We start from the raw sequence: 15,220 nt of genomic DNA on the forward strand, positions 1-15,220 counted from the left end.
CTGTGGCTCAAGTGGTAGAGCGTTAACCTTGAGCTGAAGAGCTGAGGGACAGCACCCAGGCCCAGAGTTCAGGCCCCACGACCGGACCAAAAAAAAAAAAAAGTGTTATTGTCAAAAAAACAGTTTTGTAATCTAGAAATTTTCATATTATCTGATGTTTTTCTTACAATGATAGTATTCATAGATTTTCCATAAAATTAAGACCAAAAAAAAAAAAAACCTCTGGGAAACTCTTCCCAATGAGTTATCAGTTCCTAACATAAGAAAATAAAGAATTCAAGAATACCAGGAATGCATAGCATTTAAATGTTATATATAAAGTCAGTATGTTTCAAGAACTTACAAATAATACACTCCTGCAATCTATTCTAAAACAGTAACTAGAAATTTGTAGATAAAATTTATAAAGCAATGCAATTATTGATAGCATTTTTGAACTGTCAAAAATTATAAGCAATTTAAAAACTCCACATTAAGGAAATGCCTAAAGACCACAGTATTGTTATGTCAAATTTATGAAGGCTTAGAAACATTTTTGAAGTGATTAAAATAATATTAGGTAATGCTTACCAGTGATAAAGATGATAAAAACATGTCTATAACATAATAATAACTACATATACACAAATTCTTAGAACTGAAGATATCTCGAAAATGTGACACTTTGGTATGATTTTATTTTCTAAATTAGAGTTGTGTTTTCTAGGTTTCTCACATTAAGTGGTAGTTATTTTTATTACTTAATACAAATAAGCAAATCACTATGCTTTTTGTGGAAGAGTAGGGATATTTGCCATAGGAACAGTTTTTGAAATACATATGGATCATAGGACAGAAATCTTATTAAGAAAGGATTTGATACCATAAGGGGACAGGCAGTAACTAGAGCTATCAATTCTAGAGCTGTCTAGGATAGTTTTTTATAACTCATAATAATTCTAATACCATGTACTATAATGCTATGCTGAAAAGGAGGTTGCCATGAATTACCTGTACTGGGGTCAGATTGGGGATTTTTTTTTTTTACATGTGATAACAATCATTCCCTGAATCTACAGAACCAGTATAGCATAAACTTAAAAGTTTGAACTTTTTCAAGCCCCATGACCGACAAAAAAAAAAAGAACCAAAAGTTTGAACTTTTAAGTTAGACTGGCTAACAAATCTGTCTCTGCTACTTCCTGGCTATATAACTTTCAACAAGCATTGTATGAGTTCCTATTTCAATTCTTGCTCTTCTTTTCTGGGCAATTGTGGTTTCCTTCAGAAAATAATTATTGTGCCTATATTTTCAGAATTTTCCTTATGTTTTACCATACAGGTTTCAAAGTTTTAGGCCCTACTTAAAGATATTTGATCTATGTGCAGATGATTTTTATACAGAGTGAGAAATAAGGATCTAGATTTAGTCTACATGCTGCATGCAAATAGCCAATTAGTTTGCCCAGAACCATTTGCTGAATATGTGTGTGTGTGTGTGTGTTTGTGTAGCTTTAGTGTTGGTTGCTTTATAATCTAAACGTACAAATAATTGCTGAATGTCAGTCATAAAAGACAGGAGTTTCTGGCTAAAGAAAGCATGAGAACAACTATTAGTAAGGTAGTGTAGGGGCGTGTGTATAAATAAAATAAAGCTATTTAAATATATAATAAAATTTAAACTTCTCTGCTTTACCTTTTTCCAAAAATATCTGACTATCACTTCCATCACTTTCTAACAACTGTTCTTCCAGTATCATGCTGTCAATTGAAATAGTATCCAAGGAGATTTGGGAGGAGCTTCTTTTCATGTTCTTATAAGAAACACAGAGTGGAACCTGGTTGGGTGGGCAACGTTCCTTAGGCTTTCCACTATTAAACAAAATTAACAGAAAATTATTACAAAGAATTTTATCTTACAAATTAAATAAATATAATGTAGTTTCCACAGTTTTTAAAATTTAATGTATAAGTTCAAAGAGTTCTCAAATTTTCAATAATCTACTCCTTCTAGCAACTCTAACAATGTCATACTTTGTAATGAGTAAATGCCCCCCCAAATACATCCATATGCACATATATATACTCAGCAAAACAAAGAAACACCAAATTTTAATAGCATGTTGTTACCTTAAAGATGACTGAGGTTTAAGTGTTCTAACTGTGGATCCTTCTTCTTTACTCATTTCCAGGCTATCAGGGAGTGAAGATGCTTCTGGAAGCAAATCTTCAGCTTTGAAGATGGACTCTATGGTTTCATTTCCTTTATTAGTTAAATTATTTGAAAGCATGTTTTGATTACTGTCATTACCAAATGATGGCATTTTTGATCCTTCCCTGTAGTTTAAGACATTACTTGAATCTGCATGAGATGAATCCTTTCTGTCACTTATTTGTAATCCAATTTCTCCTGAGCCACTCTTGTAAGTCAGTCCACTACTTTCATCTTCACTTATTTTCCCTAAATGCTTATCTGATAAATACTCCAGAAAAGAAGTACCTTTCTGCAGATTTGTATCACTAGCTGATTTAAAAAGCAAAGAATCCTTTAAAGGGACATGACTAAGATCAACACTCATAGACCTGTTGTCTGACATATGATTAACAGTTACACTTCTTATTTGATTTATACCACTACTAAATTGTTTTCTTTTGGAAGATAAAAATTCTCCATTTTCTGTAGGCAAGTAATCAGGAACCATTGGGCTCACACTTTCAGAAAGAGGTGACTTAAGAGTATTGACATGATCCACTGGATGTAGCAAGAGAGCTAGTTCTGCACTTTTAAGTAAAACACCAATACAAACAGATGTCTGGCTAGCAGGACTGCCAGTCACAGCTTCCACATCTTTCCTTAAGTTATCTGAAAGGAGAATAAGTGATTCATGTAGGAAAAGTAGCAGCAGATATTGGTAGTGATTGATCTGCAAACTAACATGTTTATGAACATGAACCAAGACATGAATATCTGCATCTGATGATGAAGAGGAAAAGCTTATAAATGTATCTGATGAAGGTTTCTGACCACCATCTGTCAAGGGCTCAGATTCTGTACTATAATACTCTTTCAAGAGCTTCTTCCGCTTCAGTCGGCCAGCCAGATCACTAGATTCACTTTGGGATGTATTTAGAGATACTTGATTACAATTCTGCAGCTCTTTTTGTGACTCTGCATATCTTGTTGGTTGACAAATCCAGAAAGATAAAGGGAACGAATCTACAAAACTTATTGGTCTTCCTTTCCCACTTTTCATGCCTTCATAATCTATCCAAAATTGAGAAAAGTGTACTGCCCAAACATCCATGGCAGCAGAAGATTTAAGAGTATATTTATTCAACTCAGGAGTAATATTTCCTTTATACACTTCATGCATTTTAGTATCTTGTTCATGAGCATGTCTCTGGAAAATTGGATGTAGAAGATGAAAACTGTCAGAAGACTTAGGGAAGCGAGTGTAAGTTTTACTAAAAAAATCACAATCTTTGAAGTCTTGAAACAGAGCTTCTAGATCAGAATGTCGACAGTTTGGACAGTGCCTTGTATTTGTGGCAATCATTTCAGAACTCTGAATAGAAAGGGTGTGTGGTTGATCTTGATGACATTCAGATTTCATTTCGGAAGGAATGACAATCTAGAAGGTAAAAAAATTACTCCAGTCCAACTTATAAGCCCACATATCTTGAAGATAAAACAAGCTTATGACTTAAGAATACTATTTCTTGACATGTTCTCGACAAATATTTTTTTCTTGCCCAGGCATAAAACATTATCTCTCTTTCAAATCTTTTACAAACTGAGTTTAAGAAAACTACAGGATTGACAACTAAAAATAAACTTCAAAAATAAACATGAGGGAGACTGGGGAGGTGGCTCAGTGGTAGAGTGCTTGCCTTACATGTATGAGGCCCTGGGTTCTCAGCACCACATAATCAGAAAAAAGCCAGAAGTGGCACTGTGGGTCAAGTGGTAAAGCACTATCCTTGAGCTGAAGACCTGAGGCACAGCACCCAGGCCCAGAGTTCAGGCCCATGACCAACAAAAATAAATAAACTAAGTTTTAAAAAATGAATAATGTATATAAAATACTATAAATCATAAATCACAAATAAAAGAATACATTTAAGTTAAATGACTTTTTACTAATTGTACACATAAAAAATGCCAGTTCTGAAAAATTCATTTTTTAAAAGATATTTTAACTTCAAGTATTTCAAGAGATGACTTTATGACTGAATGAAGTGACTATAACAGAATCAGTTTTCTGGAAGAAAACTTAAGAAAATAACACTAACATAATGGCTCAAATTACTTTCTATACTAATTCCCAAGAGATAATCCAATCTTCAAAAATATTCACATCAAGAGTTCAAAGTGACTTGATTTACTACTATTCATACTCAAGAAAATGCAAAGATCACTATATAATTCTAACTTAGCAAACTGTATGTTAGAAAATATACCAATTTAAAAAAAGAAAGAAAATATACCAATTAATACAGAATTCTATAAAAATCTTTCATAGAACAAAAAATTCCTGCCCTACAATTTTTGAGTTTTACTAACATCATTTCACAGAGAATATATTAAAGGTATACAGTATATATACCGATATATACAAACAATAGGCCTAGAAATCGAAACTGACATCCATCTCCAACTCTGCTTTTATTTGCCAAACTAGTTTCTTGGGTTGTTGTTGATTTTGTTTTGTTTTGTTTTGCAAAAGAGCATTTTGAGCCAGGCCCTGATGGCTCATGTCTGTAGTCCTAGCTACTCAGGAGGCTGCAATCTAAGGATCATGCTTCAAAGCCAATCCGGTCAGAAAAATCTGTGAGATTCTTACTTCCAAGTAACCATCAGGAAAGTGGAAGTGGCACTGTGGCTCAAAATGTTAGAGCACTAGCCTTGAGCAAAAGAGCTCATGGACAGTGCCCAGGCCCCGAGTATAAGCCCCATATAGCAGAAATGAAGGAAGGAAGGAAGGAAGGAAGGAAGGAAGGAAGGAAGGAAGGAAGGAAGGAAGGAGAAGGAAAGGGAGAGAGAGGGACAGGGACAGGGAGACAGAGAGGGAGGGGAGGGAGAGAAGGAAAAAAGAAAAAGGAAGGAAGGAAGGAAGATTCTGGTGGGTACCAGTGAATCACACCTGTTAATTTTAGCTTCTCAGAAGGCTGAGATCTGAGAATCAAGGTTTGAAGCAAACCCAGACAGCAAAGTCTGCAAAACTCCTGAATTAATTAGCAAAGCTGGAAGTATAGTTGTGGCTCAAGTGGCAGAGTGCTGGCTTTGAGTGAGAAAACTAAGGACAGTGCTCAGGCCAAGCCCCAGAACTAGTAAAAACATAATGAATAAGAGACAAATGAAGAGAGGAAGAGGGAAAAGAAATAATCATAATATTCAATATACATACTATGTAATTAGCAAAATCAAGGAGATGGGTGAAGTTGGGAGGGATGGAGAACAATTAAAAAGGAAACGTTGATGAACTGACACGCTGCGTTCTAACCCATTTGTACAACTAAAGATAATAAAATGTAATTTAAAAACCAGTTTTTACTTTAAACTTCTTTCTTTTAAAACTTAAATATGCATACAGTTCAGATTATTGACTATTTAGCTATATAACAAAATAAATTAAAAACCAACTTTCCAGCTGGGCACCCATGGCTCATACTTATAATCCTAGCTACTCAGGAGGCTGAGATCCGAGGCTTATGATTCAAAGCCAGCCTGCACAGAAAAGTTCGTGTGAGACTCTCATCTCCACTTAACCACTCAAAGACCAGAAGTGGACCTGTGGCTCAAAGTGGTAGAGAACTAGAGTTGAGCAAAAGAACTCAGGGACAGAACCCCAGGTCCTGAGTTCAAGACCCACAACCAACAACAATAACAAAAACTTTCTATTTTCTTGGAAACTAATAATAAATAATGGAATAAATGTAAAAGAAATACTGCTTATCTTATTTAAAAATTTTTTAAGTTTTATTGTATAATTTACCTTTCTCAGAAAAACTTTTTTTTACCAATTCTGAAGTGGAAAAAAATTGCTCAATATTAAAATTTTGACTATATCTTTTGTCCAAATGGATAGAAAGGGGGGAAAAAACAAATTATGTGTGGGGGGAAGGAGTTTCTTACAGTTTCTATAATTGAGAATCAAACTATATCTGAAATTTCAAAATAAAAGTTAGTATCATGAGGAAGTCATTTTCTATCTGAACATCTATCTTATATCCTGAAAATTATAATGCATTCAACTTATCTTCCATATAAATGATTCCGTGCTCATAGCCACTTGTTTATGTAATACCTTTAGCATTAATCCATCCACTCGAATATCAACATGCTCATCAGATTTTGAGTCATTCAACTTGTACACAGTCATGAACTGATTAAGGCTCTGTTTTAAGTCCAGAAGAAATTGATTTAGCCATAGAATGCTTCTTTCATCCACAGTAAATTGCAGTGCATTCAGCTGGCTATACAGGTTAGGAGATGGAACTGTGAAGAAAAAAAGGTTTTCAAGTATGAATAAACAAAGCAGCCAGGCACCAATGGCTCACGCCTGTAATCCTAGCTACTCAAGAGGCTGAGATCTGAGGATCAAGGCTCAAAGCCAGCCCAAGCAGGAAAGTTTGTGAGATTCTTGTCCTCTATTTTAAAAAGCCTGAAATGGACTGTGGCTCAAGGAGAAAAGTGCTAGCACTGAGTCAAAAAGACAGTGACCAGGCTATTGAGTTCAAATTCAAAGACCAGCACCAAAAAATAAAGAATGCCATAAAAAGAGAAGAAAAAGGACATATGAACAAATAATATCAGTACAAATGTTGTATTATGGTTATGTTCTATAAATTGCGTAAGAGTAATTTTTGTCTTTCATACTTACAAAACTCCAAAACTTAGCAAAAATAATTGATAATACCAAAATAAATAGTAAACTCTCTTACTGGGAAAATCCTTTCCATCTGGATAGTAATATTCTGTGAATTCTATGTAGACAGCTGACATTTCTTGTGGAAGATACAAGGATTTTTTGTTGCAGGAAATCATACTTTTAGGGGAAGAACGACATTGTTCTGCTGTAGAGACCTGAAAAAATATCTATGTTAAAGTAGTACTACATAAAGGCTTTTCCAAAGAATTTATTCATCTTAGACATTTTCAAGTCTTGTAAAGCTATTTTAAATATCTGTCAATGGTTAACTGCTAATGCAAACTTGTATATTTAACTTCATATTATATAAAAATAATACCCACCAAATATTTAGAAAACACTATAGTCATTTTAGATCTTTATCAGTTACAAAATTAAGCTTTGTACAATATTCCTTACAATTTTATTTTGTGCCAAAAGGAAAAAGAAAATAACAATAATAATAAATGGCAGAGTCAAGATGTAGATTGAAGTCCTCAAGACCAGAATGCCTCTCCATGGGGGTTGGGAAAGTAGCTCAGCGGTAGAGTGCATGCCTTGCAAGCATGAGGCCCTTGGGTTCGATTCCTCAGCACCACATAAACAGAAAAATCCGGAAGTGGCGCTGTGGCTCCAGTAGTAGAGCACTAGCCTTGAGCTGAAGAGCTGAGGGACAGCGCCCAGACCCAGAGTTCAGGCCCCATGACCGGCAAAAAACAAAAACAAAAAAACAGAATGCCTCTCCAGAATGTGCTTTATAATAATTCACCATAACTTCTCTATTATTATGAAAACCAATACAAGTATTTAAGATTTTCAGGAAATGAAGGGTAGTATTGATTGCACATTGTGAATGTACTTAATTTCACTGAATTGAAAATTCTGTCATATACTGCAATAATTTTAAATATAACTATAAATGGTTCTGTCAAACAGTTTAATCTCTTATTTTCCAAAAGAACCACTATTTAAAAGGTCTAGTTTCTTTTTTTCACTCTACTTCTCAAACAGATCATTTATATAATTATATTGAAAATGTAATTTTTCCAAAGTTTAAACAATAAAATTTTATCTAATTCGTTTCTGTATGCTAATTTACTAGGCCCACCTATGGACCTCAAAGTTTTTTTTTTTTAAATGTTTCTTTTTTTCTTTTCTTTCTTTCTTTTTGTCAGTCATGGGGCTTGAACTCATGGCCTGGGCACTGTCCCTGAGCTCTTTTGCTTATGGCTAGCATTCTACCACTTTGACCCACTGCTCCACTTCAGTTTTCTGTGAGTTAATTGGAGATAAGATTCTCACAGACTTTCCTGCTCAGACTGGCTTTGAACTGTGGTCCTCAGATTTCAGCCTCCTGAGTAGCTAGGATTACAGATATGAGCCACCAGCATCTGGCACAACAAATGTATAGATTTCTCATATTAAGAACAATACTTTTTCCACGGACATTGTTTCATCTTGTAATAAACTTTCTATCTGTATCCTTTATAATGTTAAATCACATTCTTACAGTACATAATTTTTTTTGGGGGGGGTCCAGTCGTGGGGCCTGAACTCTGGGCCTGGGCCCTGTCCCTCAGCTCTTCAGTTCAAGGCCAGCGGTCTACCACTTGAGCCACAGCGCCACTTCCGGCTTTTTTCTTTTTTCTTATGTGGTGCTGAGGAATTGAACCCAGGGCCTCATGCATGCAAGGCAAGCACTCTACCACTGAGCCACCTTTCCAGCCCTACAGTACGTAATTAAAAAGCTTTTTATCGCATGTAAAAACTAATTCTTTTCAATCAAGTGTCTCATTTTAATTCTCCTTTCCCTTACTAAAATTAGAAAGAATATTCTCTCTCTTTCTCTCTTTCTCTTCATTTATTTTTGGAGACAAGCCTTCTCATATAGTCCAGGATGGCCTAGAACTTGCTATATAACCCAATCTAATCTAAGCTGGAATTCCTGATCTTCTTGCCCTGTCTCCCAAGTGCTGGAATTACAGGCATGAGCCACCACATATGGCTCAGCCTAATTTTTTATTTCTACCACTAACTATTTTATTTTTAGTGCATGTGTGTATGTATGTATGTGGAGGGGGGGATTTGCTCTCTTTTTCTTTCTCTCACTGGTGGTCTGAGGATTGAACTCAGGGCCCTGCTATTGTTAGACTCTACCACTTGAGCTATAGCACTAGCCTCTATTAGCACTAGCCCCTATGAGGTTTCATTACTCTCAGAAATATGTTATTATGAGTGATTCCTGTTCCTCATTAACGTATTATCTTACTTAAGTCTAAAACATATATACAGCAACAAAATATACTTTAAACATGCTGCATTATAAAAAGAGAATGTAAAGAAAGAATTAATTGCACAATGAGAAAATAACTTAAATCAGGGTTACTCAAAACTGACATTATTAGTATTTTGGGTCAGATAACTTTATGGAGAGAGTCTTGCACACTGTCACATTTTCAGCAGCATTGCTGGCCTTTTACCCACTAGATGTCAGCAGCACTCCTTTCAAGTGTGACAAACAACTTTGTTTTGTCACTCTCAATGTGACCTGCGGGACAATGGAAGCTACTTTTCAGATAAACCCACAGGCTTATCAAAAGCTAGTACAATTTATAATTTTTTTTCCCCAGTCATAGGGCCTGAACTCTGGGCCTGGGCGCTGTCCCTCTGCTCTTCAGCTCAAGACTAGCACTCTACCACTTGAGCCACAGTGCCACTTCTGGCTTTTTCTGCTTATGTGGTGCTAAGAAATTGAACCCAGGGCCTTATGCAAGGTAAGCACTCTACCACTGAGCCACCTGCCGAGCCCCCATTTTATAAATTATTATGTCTGAAATCTGCTGAGTTTTGTTGTTGTCTGATGCAGGTCCTGGTTTGTCATCTCTGAGCTTTTATGCTCAAGGTTAGTACTCTACCACTTGAGTCATAGCTCCACTTCTGGCTATTTGGTGGTTAATTACAGCAGAGTTTCACAGACTTTCTTGCCAAGACAGGCTTCAAACTACGATCCTCTAATCTTAGCCTTCTGAGGTATTATGGGTTATCAGTGCTGGCTTAAAATCTGTTATTTAAAAAAAAAGGTTCACAAAGCCATGCATGGTGGCATATGCCCTATAATACCAGTGCACGTAAGATCGCCAAGTTTGAGGAGAGTCTGAACTACATAATACACTCTCTCAAAAAATAAATAAATAAAAATAAACTGGGACTCCTCTTTAGGGCTCCTGTCTTACTACTTTCATAGTTTTCCTTTGGCTTTCAAATGAACTTTTCTCTTTGCTTAAAAACAAACAAAAAAAAAAAACAAGAAACAAAAAACTGGTTTCAAATACAATAACATTAGACCATTTTGTAAGATTATAGCCCACATAAGATAATAAAAATGAGGGTTTGTAGCGATTAAATTATGTACACAATATAGCCAATCCATACTAAGTTTAATAAAGTAGAAAAGGAATTTTAGTTTCTCCCCCACAGACAACTATATAGTAAGAAATTTGATCACAAAAGGAGTTCTGGCCTTTGTCCTTGTTCCTTTGAGATAACTAGAGCTTGTCATTTCCTATTCATGTGTGCAACTGGTAATTTCTGACATCAAAATGACTTTGGTGGGGATGGTCACATTTGATAGTCTTATTTGTTTGGAGGAGGTGGAAGGCTTCAAGTCATTTGCTATCAATCTATTCTCATGCTGAGTTCAACTACAAATTTCAAGCATATTGTCATACATGTGGTGCTGGAGTTTGGGCTTCATAAATGTTAGGTGAGCTCTCTACCACTGAGTTACCTCCCAAACCCTAAGTTTAACATTTGGAACCCTTCCAGATTCTGCTCTACACACTTTTTCCTATGTTTGGTTCTTATTTATATTGCTTCCTTATAATAAAACCATAAGTATGGTAGATTTTGGGATATGAGACAACTTAGAGAGTGCTGGCAGCCTCAAGTAATGTATCCTTGTCATTAAATTTTGGCTAATTCTAGGTAACTCCTTAAACAAAGATTCATGAGCTGATATTATCTATCCTATCTTATTGAGTCATTTTACAAAACTAGTCAAGTATGTTTAAAACAGTGGCATTAGTTGTTAAAGTTTCTTGTAAAAGACACTGAAAGTGTTCACGAGATTAATTTAAAAAAATAAAACATACCTGGTATATATTGAAATCTGCAAGTCTAACCACAACGGAACTAGACATAAGCTTAGCTTTTGATTGTTGAGATAATACTGAAGATGTTCTAGAACTGCTTTTCAGAGTAGAATCCTTCTCTGTAGGAAACAAAAACTCTGTTTAATTTATTACAAAATTCTTTTTTAATAGATGCACTTTTGTTTTTAAGAAAGCTGATGGAAGCTTAGGTTGTTCATACCTATAATTTTAGACACCTAGGAGGCTAAGATCTGGAAGATCACAGTTCTAAGCCAGTCCAGGGGAAAAACACTCAAGACTTCATCTTCAATTAATCAGCAAAAAGCTGAGCTCGGAGCATGGCTTAAGTGGTAAGAAAGTCACCCATGAATAAGAAAGTAAGACAAAAGTATACAAGCCTCTGAGTTCAAATCCCATTCTTGGCCAAAAAAAAAAAAAAAAGGCACTAAAAATGTAGGTGAACACTAACTTCTCACCCAAGAGTGTACATATGGAAATTCTTTATAAAATCATACAGAAATACTGCTCTTTTTTTGGCAGATGGCCTTGAACCCTGATCTTCCAGATCTCAGATAGGATGACAGGTATGAACTACCAGCATCTGGCTAATTATTCATATGTAAACAGAAATCATATTTTTCACACATCCAAGTTATTATTTTACAATGTTAAAAATGACAGATCTATGAGTCATTTATCAAACTGAAAATTTCTTTACTCCAATTGGTTATATTAAGTGTAAAAGTGCATAAATCTATGTTGTTCTGGATAAAGTATACAAGATCTTATGACCTTAATCAAAAATAATACTTTACAGAAAATACATTGGAAAACACACACACACACGCACACACACACACAATTAGGTAAATGCTATAATGTTAATAGGTAAAATACCTGTTTGTGTGTGCTGGGGAGAGGCATGTGTTGGGGATTTAGGAGGTGAACCTACATTATGGTCCTTTACAGCCTGTTTAAGCATTTCAACGTTGCATTCAAACTCATGTAACAGTTCATTGGCCCATCCATTTTTTGTCTTGGTTGCATCACTAAAATACATCCAGTGACTACAACTGTCTCCTGTAAAATGAATAACATCTTTTCACTGACAATGTACAATTTCCATTTATTCTCTCATAACAATGCTCTGAATGAACTTTGGTCAACTTTTCAAGGTAATCTTTACTCTTCCAACAAGCTTACAGTCTTCACCTACTTCTTTTTAAAATGAGAGCAAGACATTGAGAACAGAGGAAGAGAATGCCAAAAGCAAGTGATCTGGAGAACTTTCTATCTAAAATCATTTCTGATGGAATAGTACTCAAAGTTTCAATTCAAATCCACAGGACAATCTTCACTAGAGGTTAAATAATCTGTCAAGCCTTCATTAGATAGAATCTCAGAAAATAACATCGAGGCATAAAATCCTTTCATCAAAAATGAATATAGAATTAACTTATATAGAATTGATCCTTTAATTTATTAATTAATCCTTTTAACTAATATAGAATTAATCCATAAAATGGATAAAATATGATAAGAAATCAACAGAACCTCTCAAGATGAACTCAGTGATAAAGAGATACACATGTTTGGGAAAGGAAAATACAAAATCAACATTAACTTTCTTTGCATCAACTAAGGAATGTGTTCATAAAAAGATTATGAAAAGAAAATCTACTGTGACTGAAAGTCTTATCTTCCAATATATGAATGATTTCTACAGCTATAAGATTCTAAGAGTTTGTAAGCATCTTTCTTATAAAATGCTTTTAAAAGAAAATCAAAATAAATAGTACAACTTTGTGTGCATGTGTGTATGTGTGTATGTGTATATGCACACACATGAGTATAGGGGTTTTTTGAACTCAGGGCCTCGTGTTCTCACTCAGTTTTTTTGTCCATTGCTGGCATTCTACCACTTCAGTCAAGCCTCCAAACTGGCCTTCTACTGGATATTTTGGAGATGAAGTCTCAAGAATTTTATCTGCGGGCTGGGAAGGTGGCTCAGTGGTAGAGTGCTTGCCTTGCATGCCATAGGTCCTGGGTTCGATTCCTCAGCACCACATAAGCAAAAAGAAAAAAGCCGGAAGTGGCGCTGCGGCTCAAGTGGTAGAGCACTAGTCTTGAGCTAAAGAGCTGAGGGACAGGGCCCAGGCCCAGAGTTCAGGCCCCAAGACCGGACCCAAAAAAAAAAAAAAAAAGAATTTTATCTGCCTTAGCTGGCTTCAAACCTTGATCCTCTGAATTTTGTCTTCTGGGTAGTTAGGATTATAGGTATGAGCCACTGGTACCTGGGTCTAACCATTAAATTCTGTAAGATAGTGTTATAGAAATTATAAAACCATTTGGTAGGTAGCAATATGAATCTGAAAATATCTCTATCTTTTCAAAGCTATGGAAAATTTGTTATGATTTTTGTTTTTAGTCTTTTCCTATTGCGTAAAATTAAAAAAAAAAAACAAGACTATATACTATCAAAAGGCAGAGATGTGTGCTGAGGCTAAATTACTTAATTTGGTTATAAATACTCATATATTTTCTATTTTTATTATTTGAAAATAAAGAACCTATCAGGATCACATCTTACAGATGAAATTTAGAAAATGAGTGAAAATATTCCTAAATTTGTATTATATACAAAATACCATGGAAAATTCAAAATATTAATAACTTGCTTTTGCCACATACAAAAATTATACAAATATGTGTTAGGTTTTGTTATTTAGAAAATAATTTCCCAGGCTAGGAAGGTGGCTCAGTGGTAGAGTGCTTGCCTTGCATGCCTGAGGCCCTGGGTTCGATTCCCCAGCACCACATAAGCAAAAAGACAAAAGCCGGAAGGGGTGCTATGGCGCAAGTGGTAGAGTGCTAGCCTTGAGCAGAAGAGCTGAGGGGCAGCGCCCAGGCCCAGAGTTCAGGCCCACAACCGGAACCCCCCGCCCCGCCAAAAAAAAAAAAACATGGCTTGGAACATTCTAGGAACGTACTTTACTACTAAAATACACCCATACCAAAATCAATCAATTTATTTTCTTTCCTTCCCTTCTTTCTCTTTCTTTCCTTTCTTTTTTCCCTCCCCACCTCCTCCCATTTCTCTACTTTTCCCTCCCTCCTTTTCCTTTATCATAATTCAAAGAATGATGCAATGACTAAAGCCTATCTGTAATCCCTACTGCTCAGGAGGTCGACATCTGAGAATAAATCTTTAAAGTCCATGAGACTCTATCCCCAGTTAACCAGAAGTTAATTGGAAGTATGACTGGTAGTATGGCTCAATATAGGGTCAGCTATGCTTGAAAAAGTTGAGCAAGAACACAAAGACCCTGTTCAAGCCCCAGTGTCCACAAATTAAAAAATAAAATGATTAGACAAGAAAAACAGAAAGAAAATGTGCAATACCTGAACAACACAATTAAAAAGTAATGTACTGATATACAATCAAGACATTGGACATATACAGAATTCACTTAAAAACTGTCCATTGCTAGCAAATTTAGTTTCTAACAATCTACATGAACCTCAACATAAATTGCATAAGTATTTTTTAAGGCAATTCTATTTTCTTGGTAAAATACCATAGAAGAAAAATAGTAAAGACCTTTTTTCTCCTTAGCAAATTAGATTAAAACCAAAGAATTAAAAATAACAAATTGAAAGTGTCCATATCAAAAAGATTAACACATTTAAAGAAATAGTTATACATACCAGCTTTATGATAAGGATAATAATCTATGGTCAACTGTGTAAAAGAGAGTTGCATAGCACCTCCAGTAATACGTCTGTTTGATTCTGGAAAAAGAAAATGATGAGACTGAGAAATATTAAGCAAATGTCAAAAACACTTAATTTACCATTGAAATGTTTAAAATAATTGGGATCTAAGTAGTGGTGATTTTCTTTTGTCATGAATAATACCATCTAATTTGTATTCATTGAGCTTCTATCATTTGATAGGCTCTAGTCTAGAAGAGGATACAAAAATAGTATCTAAGCCCACAAGAATTGACAAATGATAGTACTAGAAATTTTATATTTACAAAATACCTATGGGCTGGGAAGATGGCTCAGTGGTAGAGAGCTTGCCTTGCATGCCTGAGGCCCTGGGTTCGATTCCTCAGCACCACATAAGCAAAAAGAAAAAAGCCGGAAGTGGCGCTGTGGCTCAAGTGGTAGAGC

At 35.3% G+C, this 15,220-nt stretch overlaps 1 protein-coding gene across 4 annotated transcripts in view; it reads right to left on the reverse strand.

Annotated features, from left to right (window-relative positions):
* Nucleotides 1–1,599: 1,599 nt before the first annotated feature.
* LOC105989647 (UHRF1-binding protein 1-like) overlaps nt 1,600–15,220 on the reverse strand; it is a 57,280-nt gene continuing 43,659 nt past the window's right edge. For all 4 annotated transcript variants that reach the window (XM_013021813.1, XM_013021795.1, XM_013021789.1 and 1 more), the window contains 7 exons: nt 14,750–14,833; nt 11,939–12,121; nt 11,042–11,160; nt 6,925–7,066; nt 6,288–6,478; nt 2,110–3,611; nt 1,600–1,851 (listed from right to left, as the gene is read on the reverse strand). In XM_013021813.1, the coding sequence (XP_012877267.1) occupies nt 1,635–1,851; nt 2,110–3,611; nt 6,288–6,478; nt 6,925–7,066; nt 11,042–11,160; nt 11,939–12,121; nt 14,750–14,833 (2,438 nt within the window). In that variant the 3' untranslated portion in view covers nt 1,600–1,634. The remainder of the gene's footprint in view (nt 1,852–2,109; nt 3,612–6,287; nt 6,479–6,924; nt 7,067–11,041; nt 11,161–11,938; nt 12,122–14,749; nt 14,834–15,220) is intronic.

This window comes from Dipodomys ordii, unplaced genomic scaffold (assembly GCF_000151885.1).
Source record: "Dipodomys ordii isolate 6190 unplaced genomic scaffold, Dord_2.0 Scaffold3, whole genome shotgun sequence".
NCBI lineage: Eukaryota > Metazoa > Chordata > Mammalia > Rodentia > Heteromyidae > Dipodomys > Dipodomys ordii.